General features: G+C 44.4%; 2 protein-coding genes across 2 annotated transcripts; one reads left to right on the plus strand and one right to left on the minus strand.

The window, feature by feature from the left end:
- The first annotated feature begins 10,657 nt into the window (after positions 1-10,657).
- LOC139223498 (retinol dehydrogenase 7-like) lies at positions 10,658-13,261 on the plus strand. Its single transcript, XM_070855424.1, has 5 exons — positions 10,658-10,757; positions 11,713-12,027; positions 12,307-12,565; positions 12,663-12,826; positions 12,910-13,261. Exons 2-5 carry the CDS (start codon positions 11,715-11,717, stop codon positions 13,131-13,133), a joined length of 960 nt encoding a protein of 319 aa, XP_070711525.1. The 5' UTR covers positions 10,658-10,757; positions 11,713-11,714; the 3' UTR covers positions 13,134-13,261.
- Positions 13,262-14,499: 1,238 nt separating this feature from the next.
- atp5f1b (ATP synthase F1 subunit beta) lies at positions 14,500-18,027 on the minus strand. Its single transcript, XM_070855423.1, has 10 exons — positions 17,875-18,027; positions 16,848-17,021; positions 16,568-16,742; positions 16,273-16,394; positions 16,002-16,186; positions 15,755-15,913; positions 15,529-15,651; positions 15,181-15,393; positions 14,886-15,087; positions 14,500-14,772 (listed from the first exon to the last, which is right to left on the minus strand). Exons 1-10 carry the CDS (start codon positions 17,975-17,977, stop codon positions 14,675-14,677), a joined length of 1,554 nt encoding a protein of 517 aa, XP_070711524.1. The 5' UTR covers positions 17,978-18,027; the 3' UTR covers positions 14,500-14,674.
- Positions 18,028-18,077: the final 50 nt, after the last annotated feature.

Consider the following 18,077-nt stretch of genomic DNA (forward strand, 5'->3'; position numbering starts at 1 on the left):
CTATTATATCTTAGCATTATCATCATTGTTGTAAACTTTATTATTATGTCATATTGAACTCTCATTAATATGGTTGTTACTGGAACAATACTATTGTCATATATTATATTATTATTATTACCATACCAGTAGTTATGGTTGATGGTAGCACTGTACTTGCACATATTTATCCATTCCATATTATATTATTATACCATACAGCAACACATCAGGCCTTCACAGCTGCACTATTCTCACACCTGCTGCTAATTAAATATGACGTCACTGTCATAAATTGACACTTTCTTTTTAATGTGTGTTTCTATTGCGCTTTTTAATTTTGTACTTTAATGTTATACATTGGGTTGTTGCAACACCTGAATTTCACCCATGGGGATCAATAATGGATTATTATTTTTAAAATGTCAAAGCTGTTCTCATCTGACCAGAGCACCTTCTTCCACGTTTGCTGTGTCTCCCACATGGCTTCTGGCAAACTGCAAACGGGACTTCTTATGGTTTTCTTTTAACAATGGCTTTGGCTGCATCTCTCATCAGTGCTCTCCTTGTTCGGCCTGTAAGTTTAGGTGGACGGCCGTGTCTTGGTAGGTTCAGATCCAGGTTGTGCCATACAATTTCCATTTCCAGATTACAGATTGAACAGTGCTCCATGAGATGTTCAAAGCTTGGGAAATCTTTTTATGGCCTAACCCTGCTTTAAACTTCTCCACTTCTCCACTACTTTATCCCTGACCTGTCTGGCGTGTTCATCATGACGCTGTTTGCTCCCCAATATTCTCTTAACAAACCTCTGAGGCCATCACAGAACAGTTGTATTTGTACTGAGATTAGATTACACACAGGTGGACTCTATTTAGTCATTAGGTCAACATTCTATCACTCAGCAATCATCAGGCAACTTCTGAAGGCAATTGGTGGCACTCAGAGAAAAGGGGGCTGAATACTTTTGCACACTGCACTTTTCAGTTTTTTATTTGTAAAAAAAAATTTAAATCATCTATAATTTTCATTCTACTTCACAATTGTGTGCCACTTTGTGTTGCTCTTTCACATAAAATTCCAATAAAAAATATTTATGTTTGTGGTCGTAACGTGACAAAATGTGGAAAAGTTCAAGGGGGCTGAATACTTTTGCAAACTACTGTATCTGCCACGGGAGTTCTCTCACGCCATCGCTGTCATTGTTTTCATCCCCCCATCTGCGCTGGCGAGGACAGCGAGTGACGTCATCCACTCTGTTGACGCGGGAAGCTGAGAGGCAAAACACAAATACAGGGAGAGGATTGAGCAAATCATGGGATGAAGCAAATGACTGGCTGCAGTGTGACTCCATCTGGAGTACAGGGGGACCAGGAGTTAGCAACTGAGCTCATTTTTCAATAGGTTCAGCACAACCCTCCACACATCTGCTGAAGACTGTGTTCCCCTCCCCATCGACACCCACTCAGCCTCACCTTCACCACCAGCCAGGTTCAGCAGGAGCTCTTCAGGCTTAAGAGGAGCAAAGCTAGCGGACCTGACAACATCAACCCCAGGATGCTGAAAGTGAGCGCTGGGCAGCTGGCAGCTCCTCTTCAATCTCTCTCTGAGGCTGAGGACAGTGCCAGGACTGTGGAAGACCTCCTGCGTTGTCCCGGTGCCGAAGAATAGTCGTCCCAGTGGTCGACTGGTGATGCCAACGAGGTGAACGAGCTGGTGAGGAAGGCCAGCTCAGTGGTTGGACTGGAGCTGGACAGCCTGAAGACAGTGGCAGAGAGGAGGACAAAGGACAAGATCAAAGTCATCCTGAAAACCCCCCCTCACCCCCTCCATGATGAGCTGTGGCAGCTCATTCAGTCAGCGGCTCATCAATCAATCAATCAATCAATCAATCTTTATTCATAGAGCGCCAATTCATAACAGCATTATCTCAATACGCTTTACATAAAGAGCAGGTCTAAAACCGAACTCTTTCAAGAATCCCCACATGAGCAGCATCAGATATTATATTGAGCATCAGAGGCAGGAAGAACTCCCCTTTAACAGGAACAGACCCAGGCTCAGTGTGTGCAGCTTCTGTCAGGGTCCGTGTTGGGTGGAGAGAGAGAGAGAGAGAGAGGGAGGAAAAAGAGAGAGACAGAGAGAGAGAGAGACAAGACAAACAGCAACCATCATACTAACAGCTACTACAGCACTAACAATAGGAGTGTGACTAATAAATTAGCAGTATGTTAATATTGAAAAATATGACGAGTGGCCGACGATCCGCAGCAGTGATTCATGAAGCCAGAGAACCACAGCAGGAGAATCAGGACCAGGATCCACAGGAACCAGAGAACCACAGCAGCAGGACCAGGACCAGGACCAGGATCCACAGGAACCTGCAGGACGTTCTGGACCAGCTGGAGAGTCTTTAACAATTTATTGGGGCAGCCTGATAATAACAAGTTGCAATAGAAGTGACAAATGCATGGACTCATTTTACTGCATCATTCATAGACAAGATGGGCCGGATTTTAGCAATATTACATTGAAGGAAAAGGCAGTTCTTTGACAGCCTGGCTATTGTGCTGAACAGAAATCTAGGGTTGCTTTTATTTTCTTCTATTAATGAGGAATAGTAGGCGGCTCTGGCATTACAGAGGGCCTTTCTATAGGTTTTAAGACTATCTTGCCAGATTAAACGGGAGTCTTTAAAATTGGTGGCACGCCATATCCTTTCAAGTTTCCACGAATATTGCTTAAGCTCACATGTCTGGGAATTACACCAGGGAGCTTGTCTCTTTTCTTTAATTATCTTCTTTTTTAGAGGGGCGATAGAGTCTTGTGTCATTCGCAGTGAGCCTGCAGCACTTTCAACCAGATAACCAATTTGGGAGGGGCTAAGATTAGCATAGCGGTCATCCATAGCACAGGAACACACTGGCTGAAATACTGAAGGAATCACCTCCTTAAATTTGGCAACAGCACTATCAGATAAGCATCTAGTGAGGACCTCTCTGTCATATAGTGCATAGTCTAGTAACAAGAAATCAAATGTTATCAGGTAATGGTCCGATAGAATAGAGTTATGTGGAATTTCAATTTCAACACTATCAGCCAAAACAAGGTCAATAGTGTGGCTAAAACAGTGAGTGGGTTCATTTACACTCTAGGAGAAGCCAATTGAGTCCAATAGTGAGACAAAAGCAGTGCTGAGACCATCATTATCATCGTCCACATACATTTTATTATTAATTATTATTTTCATATAGTATATTATTATTATTATTACCATACCAGTAGTTATGGTTGATGGTAGCACTGTACTTGCACATATTTATCCATTCCATATTATATTATTATACCATACAGCAACACATCAGGCCTTCACAGCTGCACTATTCTCACACCTGCTGCTAATTAAATATGATGTCACTGTCATAAATTGACACTTTCTTTTTAATGTGTTTTTCTATTGCACTTTTTAATTTTGGACTTTAATGTTATACATTGGGCTGTTGCAACACCTGAATTTCCCCCATGGGCATCAATAATGGATTATTATTATTAAAATGTCAAAGCTGTTCACATTAGCATGGTTAGCTAGCGTTAGCTAATTAGCTAACGTTAGCATGGTTAGCAAGCGTTAGCTAATTAGCTAGCGTTAGCTAATTAGCTAGCTTGTTACCACCATGTGTTTGTTCTGTTTGTGTTTGTATTCGGCCATTCGGCCTCAGACTGACCTCATTAACCAAAGCTAACTCCGCGTCTTCATGATGTTTTCCTCATGTTTTCCTCCGGTAGTTTTCCAGTTTTCTTCTCCTCCTCCAAACATATTTTTGAAGCAGAAAAACGAGCTGCAAAAAACGTGCCAACAATCCGCTCAGGCTCCGACGTCCTCTGCTGCTGCGGAAGTGTCCTGACGTCATTTCCAGTGTTGCCAACTTGGCGACTTTCTCGTTAAATCTGGCGACTTTCCAAATCATCTTGGCAACTTTTTGTGGTGTTATTGGAGACTTTTCTGGTGTTTTAGAGACTCTAAAGTGAAAGCAGGTATCACTGCAGTCACTGTCCTCAGCAGCAGGTGTGACCGTTAGCCCCTCCCCCTCCCAAAGCTCTCACAGCAGCCTCGCGCAGCCGCAGAGAGGACCGAGGAGAGCCACTCCACTCCGCATGCACGCTGCTCATGAATCGCGCACGCGCAGAACCGCCTGTATGTTTCTTCGCTGTCACACTAAAATAAATCATTGCATTTGAGCCACACAGCCTCAGTCACTAACTCACCTCGTCCACTGTGTGTGTGCCTCTCTGTGACATAAGCTAATCTAGCCACATACAGAGACAGACAAACGGGCAATTTAAAGTCACCAATGAACCCAGCTTGCATGTCTTTTGGATTGTGGGAGGAAGCCGGAGAGAACCCACACTAGCATGGGGAGAACATGCAGACAGAAAGATTCCAGGTTCAAACCAGGATTCGAACCTGAAACCTTCTTGCTGTGAAGCAACCGTGCTAACCACAGCATATAAAAAAACATGTCAACTCAAAAACATACTGAAAAGACAAAACCTTACAACAGTTCCACCCAAAGCAAGCTGCCATTAATGAGGAAAAACACTGACTAATGCCACCACAGCATTAGCTATTGCTGAACACTGTTCCATGCTGCCATGTTGACTCAGAGGAGCTGGGGATCGAACCCCCAACCGTCATGACTGAGAGACGACTTACTCTACCACTGAGCCACAGCCACCCATGCAGTCATAGTGAAGGTGCTTTCTCAGACTCCTCTGCTGCTCCGCACTTCAAAATGCACAGGACAAAGTGCACGGAAATGATTAATGGTGTTCTAGCACCAGACTTTCTCAAAAAGTTGGTTGCAGATGTGGGTGACCAGCGTTTCAGCCTCCTCGATGAGTCCACAGATGGAAGTGTCTTCTAAGTACCTGGGGGTTGTGATGAGGTACTTTACCATCCCCCGTAGTGTGGAGTACTTGGTGCAGGAGACTTAAAACAAGTTTTCAGTGTCTCCAAAGCACAGGGAGGCCTACAAAGCCTTATATGAGAGCATCAACTGTGGGGAGAAACCCTTACAAACAACCAAGGTGTGTGCCACACGTTGGCTCTCCATTGAACCAGCGGTTTCACACATTTTGGACCAGTGGAAGGTGCTTAAAGTCCAGTGAACACTGCTAAATGGCTGAGGTTTTTTTATTCCATGTCCATCCATCCATTATACCGCTTATCCGTCAGGGTCGCAAGGGAAGCTGGAGCCAATCCCAGATGACTTTGGGCGAGAGGCGAGGTCACCCTGAACTGGTCGCCAGCATATCACAGGGCCAGACAAACAGACAAACACTCACTCTCACACTCACACCTACAGATAATTTAGAGTCACCAATTAACCCAGTTTGCATGTCTTTTGGATTGTGGGAGGAAGCCAGAGTACCTGGAGAGAACCCACACTAGCATGCAAAACTACACAGAAAGATTCCAGGTTCAAACCTGGAACCTTCTTGCTGTGAGGCAACAGTGCTAACCACTGCACCACCATGCTGCTCTGTCAGCTCATCATGTCTAAACTGTTCACTCAAAGATAGAGAAAGGAGTGGGAATCAAACCCTGAATTCAAAGGCTGGTTGAACATGCAATGGGGGAGAACATGCAAACAGAAAGATTCCAGGTTCAAAAACTGGAATTGAACCTGAAACCTTTTTGCTGTGAGACAGCCGTGTTAACCACAGCACCACCATGCTGCCCAAAGCAAAAGGAGTGGGAATCAAACCCTGAATTCAAAGGCTGGTTGAAGACGTTTATTGGAAACCATACACGGGCATGCTGCCTGGATTGTAAAGCTGATTTCTACGCCAAACTTTGTGCTATAAAAAAAAACACATGAAGTGAGATTGGAACCTGGGACCTTCTTGCTGTGAGGTAACAGTGCTAACCACTGCTCCACCATGCTGCCCTGCTCTCTTTCATGTGATTGTGATTACTCCCCCAAACATTTATGTAAAACTTGCTGGGTTTTATTTGTTGTTTCTATATAGATAATAGATGGATGATGGATGGACATAAAAGACAGATAGAAAGGTGAAGCAGACGTCCTGAGGCAGGTCATTCAAGAGCAGAGAATATAACCTGTCTGTGCCTTACATGTAATCAATAAATCAGTTGGTGTTATTGGAGACTTTTCTGGTGTTTTGGAGACTCTGACATGAAAGTGAGCCCCTCCCCCTCCCAAAGCAGGTAGAAGTTTGGGTTCAGGTGTTTTGCATTTTTGAGTAGACAGCACCCCTTGTGTCCTGTAGGAGTAACTATTTATCAATGTTCCTCCACTCGTTTTTCTCTTTTTCACTGTTTTCTCTTAGTGGCAGCATGGTGGTGCAGTGGTTAGCACAGTTGTCTCCCAGCAAGAAGGTTCCAGGTTCAAATCCTGTTTTGCATGTTCTCCCCATGCTAGCGTAGGTTCTCTCCGGCTTCCTCCCACAATCCAAAAGACATGCAAGCTGGGTTAATTGGTGACTCTAAATTGCTCATTTGTCTGTCTCTGTATGTGTTATTTTAATTTTAATGATGTACCTAATAGGCTCCATGCCTGTCCAAGCAGACAAACTACACCGACTAGAATTACGGTTATTTTAACCTTTAAATCCTTCAAGATGCCGGAGAGAACCCACACTAGCATGGGGAGAACATGCAAACAGAAAGATTCCAGGTTCAAAACCAGGAACTGAACCTGAAACCTTCTTGCTGAGAGGCAACCACACTAACCACAGCACCACCATGCTGCCCAAAGCAAAAGGAGTGGGAATCAAACCCTGAATTCAAAGGCTGGTTGAAGCCGTTTATTGGAGACCATACACAGGCATGCTGCCTGGATTGTAAGGCTGATTTCTACACCAAACTTTGTCATATTAAAAAAAAAGACACATCAACTGGGATTCAAACCTTGGACCTTCTTGCTGTGAGGTAACAGTGCTAACCACTGCTCCACCATGCTGCCCTTCTCTCTCTCATGTGATTGTGATTACTCCCCCAAACATTTATGTAAAACTTGCTGGGTTTTATTTGTTGTTTCTATATAGACAATAGATGGATGATGGATGGACATAAAAGACAGATAGAAAGGTGAAGCAGACGTCCTGAGGCAGGTCATTCAAGAGCAGAGAATATAACCTGTCTGTGCCTTACATGTAATCAATAAATCAGTTGGTGTTATTGGAGACTTTTCTGGTGTTTTGGAGACTCTGACATGAAAGCACGTATCGCTCATTAATCACTAACTAACTAACTAGCAGCAGGTGCTGCCGTGAGCCCCTCCCCCTCCCAAAGCAGGTAGAAGTTTGGGTTCAGGTGTTTTGCATTTTTGAGTAGACAGCACCCCTTGTGTCCTGTAGGAGTAACTATTGATCAATGTTCCTCCACTCGTTTTCTCTTTTTTACTGTCATTTCTTGTTGGCAGAATGGTGGTGCAGTGATTAGCACAGGTGCCTCACAACAAGAAGGTTTCAGGTTCAATTCCTAATTTTGAACTTGGATTTTTTCTGTTTGCATGTTCTCCCCATGCTTGCGTAGGTTCTCTCCGGCTTCCTCCCACAATCCAAAAGACATGCAAGCTGGGTTAATTGGTGACTCTAAATTGCCCGTTTGTCTGTCTCTGTATGTGGCCCTGTGATTGGCTGGTGACCAGTTCAGGGTGACTCTGCCTCTCGCCTGAAGTCAGCTGGGATTCCTTCCATGAAACTGGAGGTTGCTGTAAAATGGCTCGGTATGATTCAAACCTCACCAAACTTGGCACACACATTAAGAGGCCTAAAATGAGTAATTTGCACAATTGTCCTAAACCCAACAGCAAAAGTGTTATTTTAATTTTAATGATGTACCTAATAGGCTCCATGCCTGTCCAAGCAGACAAACTACACCAACCAGAATTACGGTTATTTTAACCTTTAAATCCTTCAAGATGCCGGAGAGAATCCACACTAGCATGGGGAGAACATGCAAACAGAAAGATTCCAGGTTCGAAACCAGGAACTGAACCTGAAACCTTCTTGCTGTGAGGCAACCGCACTAACCACAGCACCACCATGCTGCCCAAAGCAAAAGGAGTGGGAATCAAACCCTGAATTCAAAGGCTGGTTGAAGCTGTTTATTGGAGACCATACACGGGCATGCTGCCTGGATTGTAAGGCTGATTTCTACACCAAACTTTGTCATATAAAAAAAAAACACACATGAACTGGGATTCAAACCTTGGACCTTCTTGCTGTGAGGTAACAGTGCTAACCACTGCTCCACCATGCTGCTCTGCTCTCTCTCATGTGATTGTGATTACTCCCCCAAACATTTATGTAAAACTTGCTGGGTTTTATTTGTTGTTTCTATATAGATAATAGATGGATGATGGATGGACATAAAAGAGAGATAGAAAGGTGAAGCAGACGTCCTGAGGCAGGTCATTCAAGAGCAGAGAATATAACCTGTCTGTGCCTTACATGTAATCAATAAATCAGTTGGTGTTATTGGAGACTTTTCTGGTGTTTTGGAGACTCTGACATGAAAGTGAGCCCCTCCCCCTCCCAAAGCAGGTAGAAGTTTGGGTTCAGGTGTTTTGCATTTTTGAGTAGACAGCACCCCTTGTGTCCTGTAGGAGTAACTATTGATCAATGTTCCTCCACTCGTTTTCTCTTTTTCACTGTTTTCTCTTTTCATTTATCATACCTTTATACATCTTTACTCTTAATGAGTCATTCAGAGATATGTGTTAGCACTGTTCATGTGGGATAAATAAAAACAGTGTGAAGTGTGTGTACCTGCCTGTTGTGCTCTTTTCTGTCCAGGGAGCCTCATCTGGCCATTTTTGCAGCAAGCACATGAGCCAGAGCCCGTCTGCCCTGAGCCACGGCTCTGTGGAGAAATCTGGCAGTTTGAAAAGAAATGACACAGTTAGATTATGTCCACATGCAAATGACTTCAGACTGTTTATCCATTAGTTTGAGCTGTTTCATTATTTGACTATGTCAGCCACTTTTAGTTGTCCATTTCAACCTCTTTGCTTGCTAACTAGTGTTCAGTCTTTAATACCCCTGCCAGGAATGACTGGTTTAAATTGGCGACTTTGTTTACTAATACATACGTGTCACCATCTCCATCTTGCGTGGTCAGCAGCTCAGGGGAAGCTCCTACAACTCTCTTCACCTCTTGCTGTATTTGCCAGTGAAACAGAATGATTTTGACCCCGGTGGTTTGAGCCACTTGTCCCTGCAGAGCTGGGTGCTGCATTTGTTGTATGGTAATAGGGCTATCAGCAGGAGAAGCAGGGGGGAGTAGATTTGTGGTGTTGGAGTTTACTGGCACAAAAGGGGCCAGCAGACAAGGACTCAAATCACTGGCAGACGTTTTTGCAGATTTAAATGGATGCACCATGTCGTTGTCGTCACATGAGTCATTAATCAGTGATTTTTTTCAAAAATGTGAGCATAGCTTGGGGTATTTGAACAATCAGAATCAGAATCAGAATCAGAATTCCTTTAATAATCAGCAGGGGGGAAATTGCTTTTGTTACACACAGCTCCAAAAGAATAAGAATAAACTTCAAACACAAAAGTAAAAAAAAAAAGGAAAACCCATAACAAGCACACCATATTTGGAGCCACCTGTTAATGACTGGCACACTGAGAACTTATACTTTGCTGTCTGTCACATCAGTGGACGGAGGTTTAACTTTTTCCTCATCATGAAAGAACTCAAAGTTTGTCCATCCTCATAAACAAAACTAAATAGATGATGAAATGTATGAAGACATAGAGCTTTAACCCTTTTTAAATCATTTAACATACAAAACACTCAGAATGGAGTTGGAAATCCAAACCCAACAATACATTTCATATAAGATATGTAAGTAGTATTAAATTTATCTCATTCATGTGTTTGTACAAATATAAAAGTCCAAAGTGTCCTTATTGTACTTTACCAAATCATTATTATTATTAGGCACCAAACGGTACATTATCCAATCTGTTTCAAACTTGTCGTGCTTAATAAGAGTCCCAGTCTGCTCTGTAGCACCACATAGGGGACACAGGAAGTGACATGCAACTCCTTCATGCACTGTCAAAAACCTGAGACGCATGGAAAGGTCAGTGTCCGGCAACAGGACGCAGCCAGCTCACACCCCGAGGTGCATGAAAGTGGGAGGGCCCTTCAACGCTGCTTGCAGCTTTAATTATACTTGTGTATGCTTTATATACCCACACACTTCACTAAATGTAAGAGGGACATATTGTACTTGGTACTCCACTATAAATGCATCTGCAGTTGCTATTAGTCTGAAAATCATATTTCACCTCAAACTGATGAGATGCAAACTATGACTCACAGCTAGATTTAACAGTGTGACTTTACTAAAAGTACTCTGACGCTGCTCTAACTGGACCAAACATTAAAATGTTAACACATAAATAATTGATAATATCAAACTGAGTGATTTTATAGTTCATCTTCCATTGTATTTGCTCAGCATACAGTACAGTTATATGCATTCATGTCATACAGCCATGATTGACTTGGCCCATAAGTTTCCAACAACATATACTGTCATATATTCGGGCACCGCTGGGGGGCGCCACTGGGCCGTCACGGGGTCGCGTTACTTTGTCGTGTTCAAACGTTCCTGCTGATATAAAACGGCCCGATGCACGCTGCTGACAGTCAAGGGAGACTTCTGCACAGCAGGGTCGAGATCTGCACCATCCATTGTAAAGGGATATTGCGCGGATATTTAGCCAGTAAGGTAATGAACACCTTATTAAACACAGCCATTTTACTTTCGTAATGTCTTCTGTTGATTTGATGTTTCCTATCATAGCTCGGGATCAGCGCCACAGGGAGGAACAAGGAAGGTTTGTCCTGATCTAACTACAGTGGACTCAGCTCCCACTGCTGTTGCTCATATACTTGAATGTAAAGTTAGTTGGAATGAGTCCGTGGGCTCCTTATCCTGGTCTCATCGTGTCAGAGACCTTTGAAATCAGTTGCCTTCACTAACTTGTCTGTTTGCTCTCATTGTGCAATATGACATCAACAGGCAGCGAGTAAACCATATTTACATGAAATGTCATTTCTATTTTAAACTTTGTAAACTTTTACATACTAAAAGTTAGGGTATTTGTAGGGTATATTACCAAGCAAATGTACTTTTACTGGAAGGAAAATGCTCATTACTCACCTATGATATTACTGCCTCTTACCCTTACATAACACATTGTATTGCCACATACCTGCTCAGACCCTTTACTCATGTAAAGGCAGAAATACCACTGTCTGAACATACTCCGTCACCACTAAGAGTCCTCAATAATGTAACTCAAGTAAAAGTAGTAAGTGTTATTAGCAGTGAAGTGGTATCAAAAGTATTCAGTATGGAGAATGGCTCCTTTTACAGTGTTAGATTATTATTATATTCTTTTCTTTTAATCACTAATACTTTTTAATGCTGTAGCTCATCAGTGTGGAGCCAGTTTTAAATACTAGGAGTGCTACTGTGTAGACCTGCAGTATCATTACGTGTCAGATGCAGTGAGTAAAAAGAATATTCCCTCTAAAATGTAGAGGAGTAGGGATATGCAGTAGCAGAAAAGGGAAAGTGTCAAAATTGTACTAAGGACAGTATTTGAGTCAAGGTACTGAGCTATTTCCCACCCCTGATGTTGAGTAGAAGTGACACTTTGCCCTGTTTGATCCCACAGTCATGTATCTGTACCTCCTGGGGCTGGTGGTTCTCTACTACGTGTACCGCTGGGTCAGGGAGCTGCCCAGGGTCCCCGACAAGGGCAGCAAGTATGTGTTCATCACGGGCTGCGACACCGGCTTTGGCAACCTCCTGGCCCGCCACCTGGACAAGCAGGGGTTCAGAGTGATCGCCGCATGTTTCACCGAGAAGGGAGAGGAAGGTCTGAAGAAGGCGTGCTCCAGCAACCTGACCACGACACACCTAGACGTCAGGTCCAAGGAGAGCGTTGCCAAAGTTGCTGCAATGATCAAGGACAAAGTGGGGCAGCGTGGTGAGTCTGGAGTGTCACCTCTGTCTGCTTTTGTTGGTTTACAGTTAGATAGTTCAGAAACTAGTGGATTATTAACCATTATGTTTTGTACAGACATCATCAGCATACATCTTTAAAAACTTTGAACTTTGGCAACATAATCAAGTCAAACTGTTAATTAGTCCAATACTCTGATGACCAAACACCTGTTCACACTCCCATTGTAAATACTAAACCTGCTCAGTATCACCACTACAAAGTGCTCAAAATGATTTTGACTGTCCTGTGTGATCCCTCAAGGCTTGTGGGCTCTAGTGAACAATGCTGGCGTGTCCGTTCCCACCGCCCCATGTGATTGGCTGACTATTGATGACTACAAGTCAATGCTGGAAGTGAACCTGAATGGAGTGATCGCAGTGACCCTGAGCGTCCTGCCGCTCATTAAGAAGGCCAGGGGAAGAGTGGTCAATGTAGCCAGTGTATTTGGGAGGATCAGTGTGACGGGAGGCCCATACACCGTCTCTAAATATGGCGTGGAGGCCTTTAATGACAGCCTCAGGTGAAACATTAACTCACAGTCAGTGTCAGCACGTCATTCTTTTCAGAGATTTCTTTGTTTGCACATAAGCACTGATACAGTGAAATGTCCTGCTCAGGTTGAATATGGCAGCTTTTGATGTCAAAGTCCTCTGCATTGAGCCAGGCTTCTTCAAAACAAATGTGACTGACGTCACGATCCTGAGCAAAAACGTCAACGATTTGTGGGCCAGACTGCCCCAGGATGTCAAAGATGACTACGGACCTGAATATGTGCAAAAGGGTACGTCTGGATCATCTTTTTTTCTGTTTGTTTCTTGGTTCTAAATGCATCAATTCACACATTCCTCTCCATCCTCCCCTTAGCGTTGGATGTAATAATGAACGAAGTCAGCAAGATCAGCGACGGAGATCTGATGAAGGTGGTCAGCTGTATGGAGCACGCTGTGGCTGCTGTCCGGCCCCGCACACGCTACTCCCCAGGCTGGGACGCCAAGTTTTTCTGGCTGCCGCTGTCGTACATGCCGACCTGTGTCTCTGACTACATCATGGGAAAACAAAGCATCCCCATTGCCAGGCAGATGCAGTAACTTGTACAGTTGTTGTATTCATGTGTGCACATTTAATGCAATTCAAACACAGGCTTAACCGTGTGTCCATTATTTCAGACTAAAGTCTAATTCCCTTGTACTTTTGTGTTGCCAACAACTCTGCCATAAACAGCACAATTTAAAGAAGTACTTTGTCTGTTTGTATAATATTAGGCTTCTATTACTACTGGCCAGCTCTGACACACACAGGTAATAACAGTAATCTATTTACAATAAAAAACAATCAAAACAACCAAACAGGAGGAATCTGTAGAGTCATAGTGTAAAGAGAAGATGAGTGAATGTGTTTCATGGATGTTCTGTAAAAACAAGCAAAAGAAACTGCCCCCTCTGCCACCTAGCCCTTCTGCTGCTCAGTCCTTTACTGTGCACGGGGCACAGCGGGCACACGTGTGTCCTGTGCTGCTGACTGATCTCCACAGGTGTGCAGCCTCAGTGACAGAACTCAGACAGCAAAGCAAACAGGCAGCAGAAGCCGTCGCACTATGCTGCATAGGTGGGTTTTGCTCACCAGTAGTTTCAGGCATTTTCAAGGCCACCTTATCTATTGGCAGAGCTCAGACTTATCTTAGCCTTGACAATCACCATGTGTGATTGGTGAAGGAAGAGCAATAAAAAAGCAGTTTGATTACAAAGTACATGTGGAGCAGAACACTGGTAGTTTCTGTGATCCCTCTGGAGATCCACCCCTGCCTGAAATGCACAATAGTAAATCTAAAGTTAATTCACTTCTGCTTACTACAGCGGCTAGGAAACTCATGGTTTCATACAAGGACATCTGTCAAAAACCTCAATGAATTTGTTTTAGTTGATGCATCTATCCAGGTTAAGCAGTCTGTGTGAGTCCAGGTCACGTTAACCATTAGGATTTGTCATTTACTGCTGAGAACGATGTGATAGCTGGAGACTATTCATAGGGTTTCTGTCACGCTTGACCATGAACCCTGCAAAATTAACATTTCATTCCACCTTGTGATCACTCAAATAAGGACGTACTTGTAATGCAGTGCTATTCAGGAAATATGGATATTTGAAAACAAGTCTGCTTTCACCTCATGAGGACCATAACATCTACATGTTTAATTTCTTTACCATTGCTTCTATAATCTAGGTCCAGATAGAGTTCAAGTTCCCCTTAAAGTTGAAACAAACACTCATCCATTTGTTTGTCCACCTTTTATTTGAGTGTTACAAACTACAACACAGTTCAGCTCAACATTGCTCAAGACTGCCATCTTGTGGTCATTGTGGATGAGGACAGCCATTTCATTAAACTCCCTCATTAGGAACAAGATTCTAAACAGGAACTATTAAAGCTTAAAGGAAATATACAGTTGACAAGCTGTTTGTGTAAAGACAGGTTTTTATTCCATCTTTCATTGGAAACGTTAAATAGAACTTTCAGGATGACGACAGGTACATTTGAATTTTGACATGTTTTACAAACCAAGTGCTCCTAACCACAGAACCTCCTCTCCTTGTTTCTCCCCTTCTCCCCACAACAGTTAGATTTCAGATGTTTACGAGTGCTCCTCAGCCAGCTTCTCTGCCTTCTGAACGACTTCCTCGATGGGGCCGACCATGTAGAAGGCCTGCTCGGGCAGAGGATCGTACTCGCCTACAAGAAACAGATACAAGGCAATATTAGCAGGTGAGGGCATAAGCACACTCCAGAAAAATGTGAGCAAGTGAAATATTGAGAAAGACACATCTGTGATCTGCTACACTTACCACCAAGGATGCTCTTGAAGCCCTTGATGGTTTCCTTGAGGGGCACCAGCTTCCCCATATGGCCAGTGAAGACCTCGGCCACCTGGAAGGGCTGGGACAGGAAACGCTGGATCTTGCGGGCGCGGGCCACAGTCAGTTTATCCTCCTCAGACAACTCATCCATACCCAGGATGGCAATGATATCCTGCAGGGATTTGTAGTCCTACAAGAGGAAAGTAAACTGGTTAGCCTGATAATGTCCGATAGTCCCATCCTGAAAATACAGATTTGAAGTAGTGATAATCAAGTCCCAAACCTGAAGGATTTTCTGCACACCACGAGCGACATCATAGTGCTCAGCTCCGACAATGTTGGGGTCCATGATACGGGAGGTTGAATCCAGGGGGTCGACAGCGGGGTAGATACCCAGCTCAGCGATGGCACGGGACAACACAGTGGTGGCGTCCAAGTGAGCGAAGGTGGTGGCAGGGGCAGGGTCAGTCAAATCATCAGCGGGCACATAAATGGCCTGGTGGACAGAAAGGAAGAGTTCTCTTTAAATGGTAGCAACTTCCCCCTTTGGGCTACCATGTGTCAAGAAACCAAAAATTGCAATTAGCACAATGGCACTACAGTTACCAATTGTCATTTGTATCCCATTTACCTGCACAGATGTGATTGAACCTTTCTTGGTGGTGGTGATCCTCTCCTGCATGGTACCCATGTCAGTGGCCAGAGTGGGCTGGTAACCCACAGCAGAGGGGATACGACCCAGCAGGGCAGACACCTGAGGGGGAAAATTAATCAGTAACAAGCGTGACTTTCAGCATTTTCATCCTCGTGACATTTAAGGAAACACTTCCTTTCCCTGTGACTGAAGTTTTACAGACCTCAGAGCCAGCCTGTGTGAAGCGGAAGATGTTGTCGATGAAGAGCAGCACATCCTGACCCTCCTGATCACGGAAGTACTCTGCGACAGTCAGTCCAGTCAGAGCCACTCTGGCACGAGCACCGGGGGGCTCGTTCATCTGTCCGTACACCAGCGCCACCTAGCATGGACAAGAGTTGGAACATGGCTAAGTGGTTGCTACCAAGCCACCTTTCATTTTCTTGTTGAGGCTTCCCCACAGTCCTCACCTTGGAGGTGGTGTCCTTCAGGTTGATGACACCAGACTCAATCATTTCATGGTACAAGTCGTTTCCCTCACGGGTACGCTCTCCCACGCCAGCAAACACAGAGTAACCACCATGAGCCTTGGCCACGTTGTTGATCAGCTCCATGATCAATACAGTCTTGCCTACACCAGCACCGCCGAACAGACCTGTGACCATACATGTAGAATTAGTATCATTCAATACTTTGACTGAGATCCCAGTTATGAGCAAACGGCTATGTTTTAACACATACCGATCTTTCCTCCCTTTGCATAGGGGGCCAGCAGGTCCACCACCTTAATACCAGTCACCAGAATTTCCTGCTCCACGCTCATGTCAGTGAATTCAGGAGCCTCAGCATGAATGGGTGCAGTCCTGTGGGGAAACAATGACAGTTTATCAGAGACTTTTGGAGAAACACAAAACTTTGCAGCTCAACATTTATTAAATCTTCATGCTGTATGCAGTCCTTCTGACAGACATTTTGTTTATTATGGTATTCGGTACATAGTAATTCACTTATTTTATCATTTTCAGGGTGCACTCACTGCTTAGTGGTGATGGGACCCCTCTCGTCGATGGGCTCCCCGATGACATTCATAATCCTGCCGAGGGTTTCGGGACCCACTGGGATTCTGATGGGGGCACCGGTGTCCAGAACTTTCTGCCCACGGACTAAACCTTCAGTACCATCCATAGCAATGGTACGCACTGTGTTCTCCCCTACACAGGAAAAACAAGGTTTACATTTACAGTCCACACTACTCCTCATGTTATCTGTCTGCTCCTACAGGAACAGGCCTCACGGTTATAATCCCAGCTGCTCACCAAGATGCTGAGCCACCTCCAGGACTAGCCTGGACTCACGGTCGGACACTTCCAGGGCGTTGAGGATGGGAGGGAGGCCCTCGTCGAACTGGACATCGACGACGGCACCGATGACGGCCACAATGCGCCCGGTGGCGACAGCAGCGGCGGCGGCAGGTGCGACATAGTCTCTGCCTGTAAAGTAATGCAGACAGCGGGAGTATTTAGGCTCAGTGACATTCATGTGTGCGGCAGTCACGACCTTGTTGAGTTGATTGTAGAGATGTTTCTCCAATAAGACACCGAGCCCGCTGGAAAGCACCAGACAGAGAGGCCAGACATCTGCGTGTCCGGCTCAATGTCAAGTTACTGCCAAATTACTAATCAGCTTATAAAACAATGTGAATAACTGAGTGACGTCTCTTGCAAAACAATGGATTAACTCGTCTGAAATAAAGAAATATTGATCAGTACAAACTAATGAGCCATTTCCTCGACTAAACACCGTTTATTGGACAGATGAATGAACTATCGTAGCTAACTCTGCTAATGTTGGAGCCAGTGACAGACGCAGGTCATTCAACAGTGTGTAGGCTTATAGCTCTGCATAATCTGCATGCTTTTAATGTTTAAATTAATGCTTGAGTGGCTAACTTTAAACGCTGCAGACGGCGTCGACTAACCTTGCTAATCTACTAACCAGACCTTGCTGAAACGCAACTTGTAATGCTAACTTAGCAGCCTCATGTCATTACAAAGGTCATTGCTGCTAGCACAAGAAAAACACAGCAGAGTCCTCTTCTGATACATGGTATTTGTTAGTAGGAGCATATATGCACATGTGTACCCGAGAACAATTCATAACAGCTTTCAAAGATTTCAAACTTGACATTTTAATGGTAAGGCCTGCTAAGCCGCCGGCAGGGCAGCCAGCGTGTTGCTAGCAATGGCTAACGTTAGCATCGTTCTGCCCTTCTCTGACAGACGCGTAAACATGTCTTTATTTTAGTACGATCTCGCTCAAAAGCACCACAAATGCAGGACTTACGTGAAAGGACGGCTGGGGATCCAACCAGAGCCTTCAGGGGCTGGACCCCAGGCTTAAGAGCCTGCAGAGCCCCGGTGCAGCAGCGTCCCACAGCTCCTAACATTGTCAAAATGGCTGAAGGTGGAAAGAGACGGAGGAACTTGTGGCTTTATAATGAATGGCCGCTGAGGCGAACTGCGCATGCGTGCAACGTAAAAAGCCTG

Source organism: Pempheris klunzingeri, chromosome 24, assembly GCF_042242105.1.
Source record: "Pempheris klunzingeri isolate RE-2024b chromosome 24, fPemKlu1.hap1, whole genome shotgun sequence".
Taxonomy (NCBI): Eukaryota; Metazoa; Chordata; class Actinopteri; order Acropomatiformes; family Pempheridae; genus Pempheris; species Pempheris klunzingeri.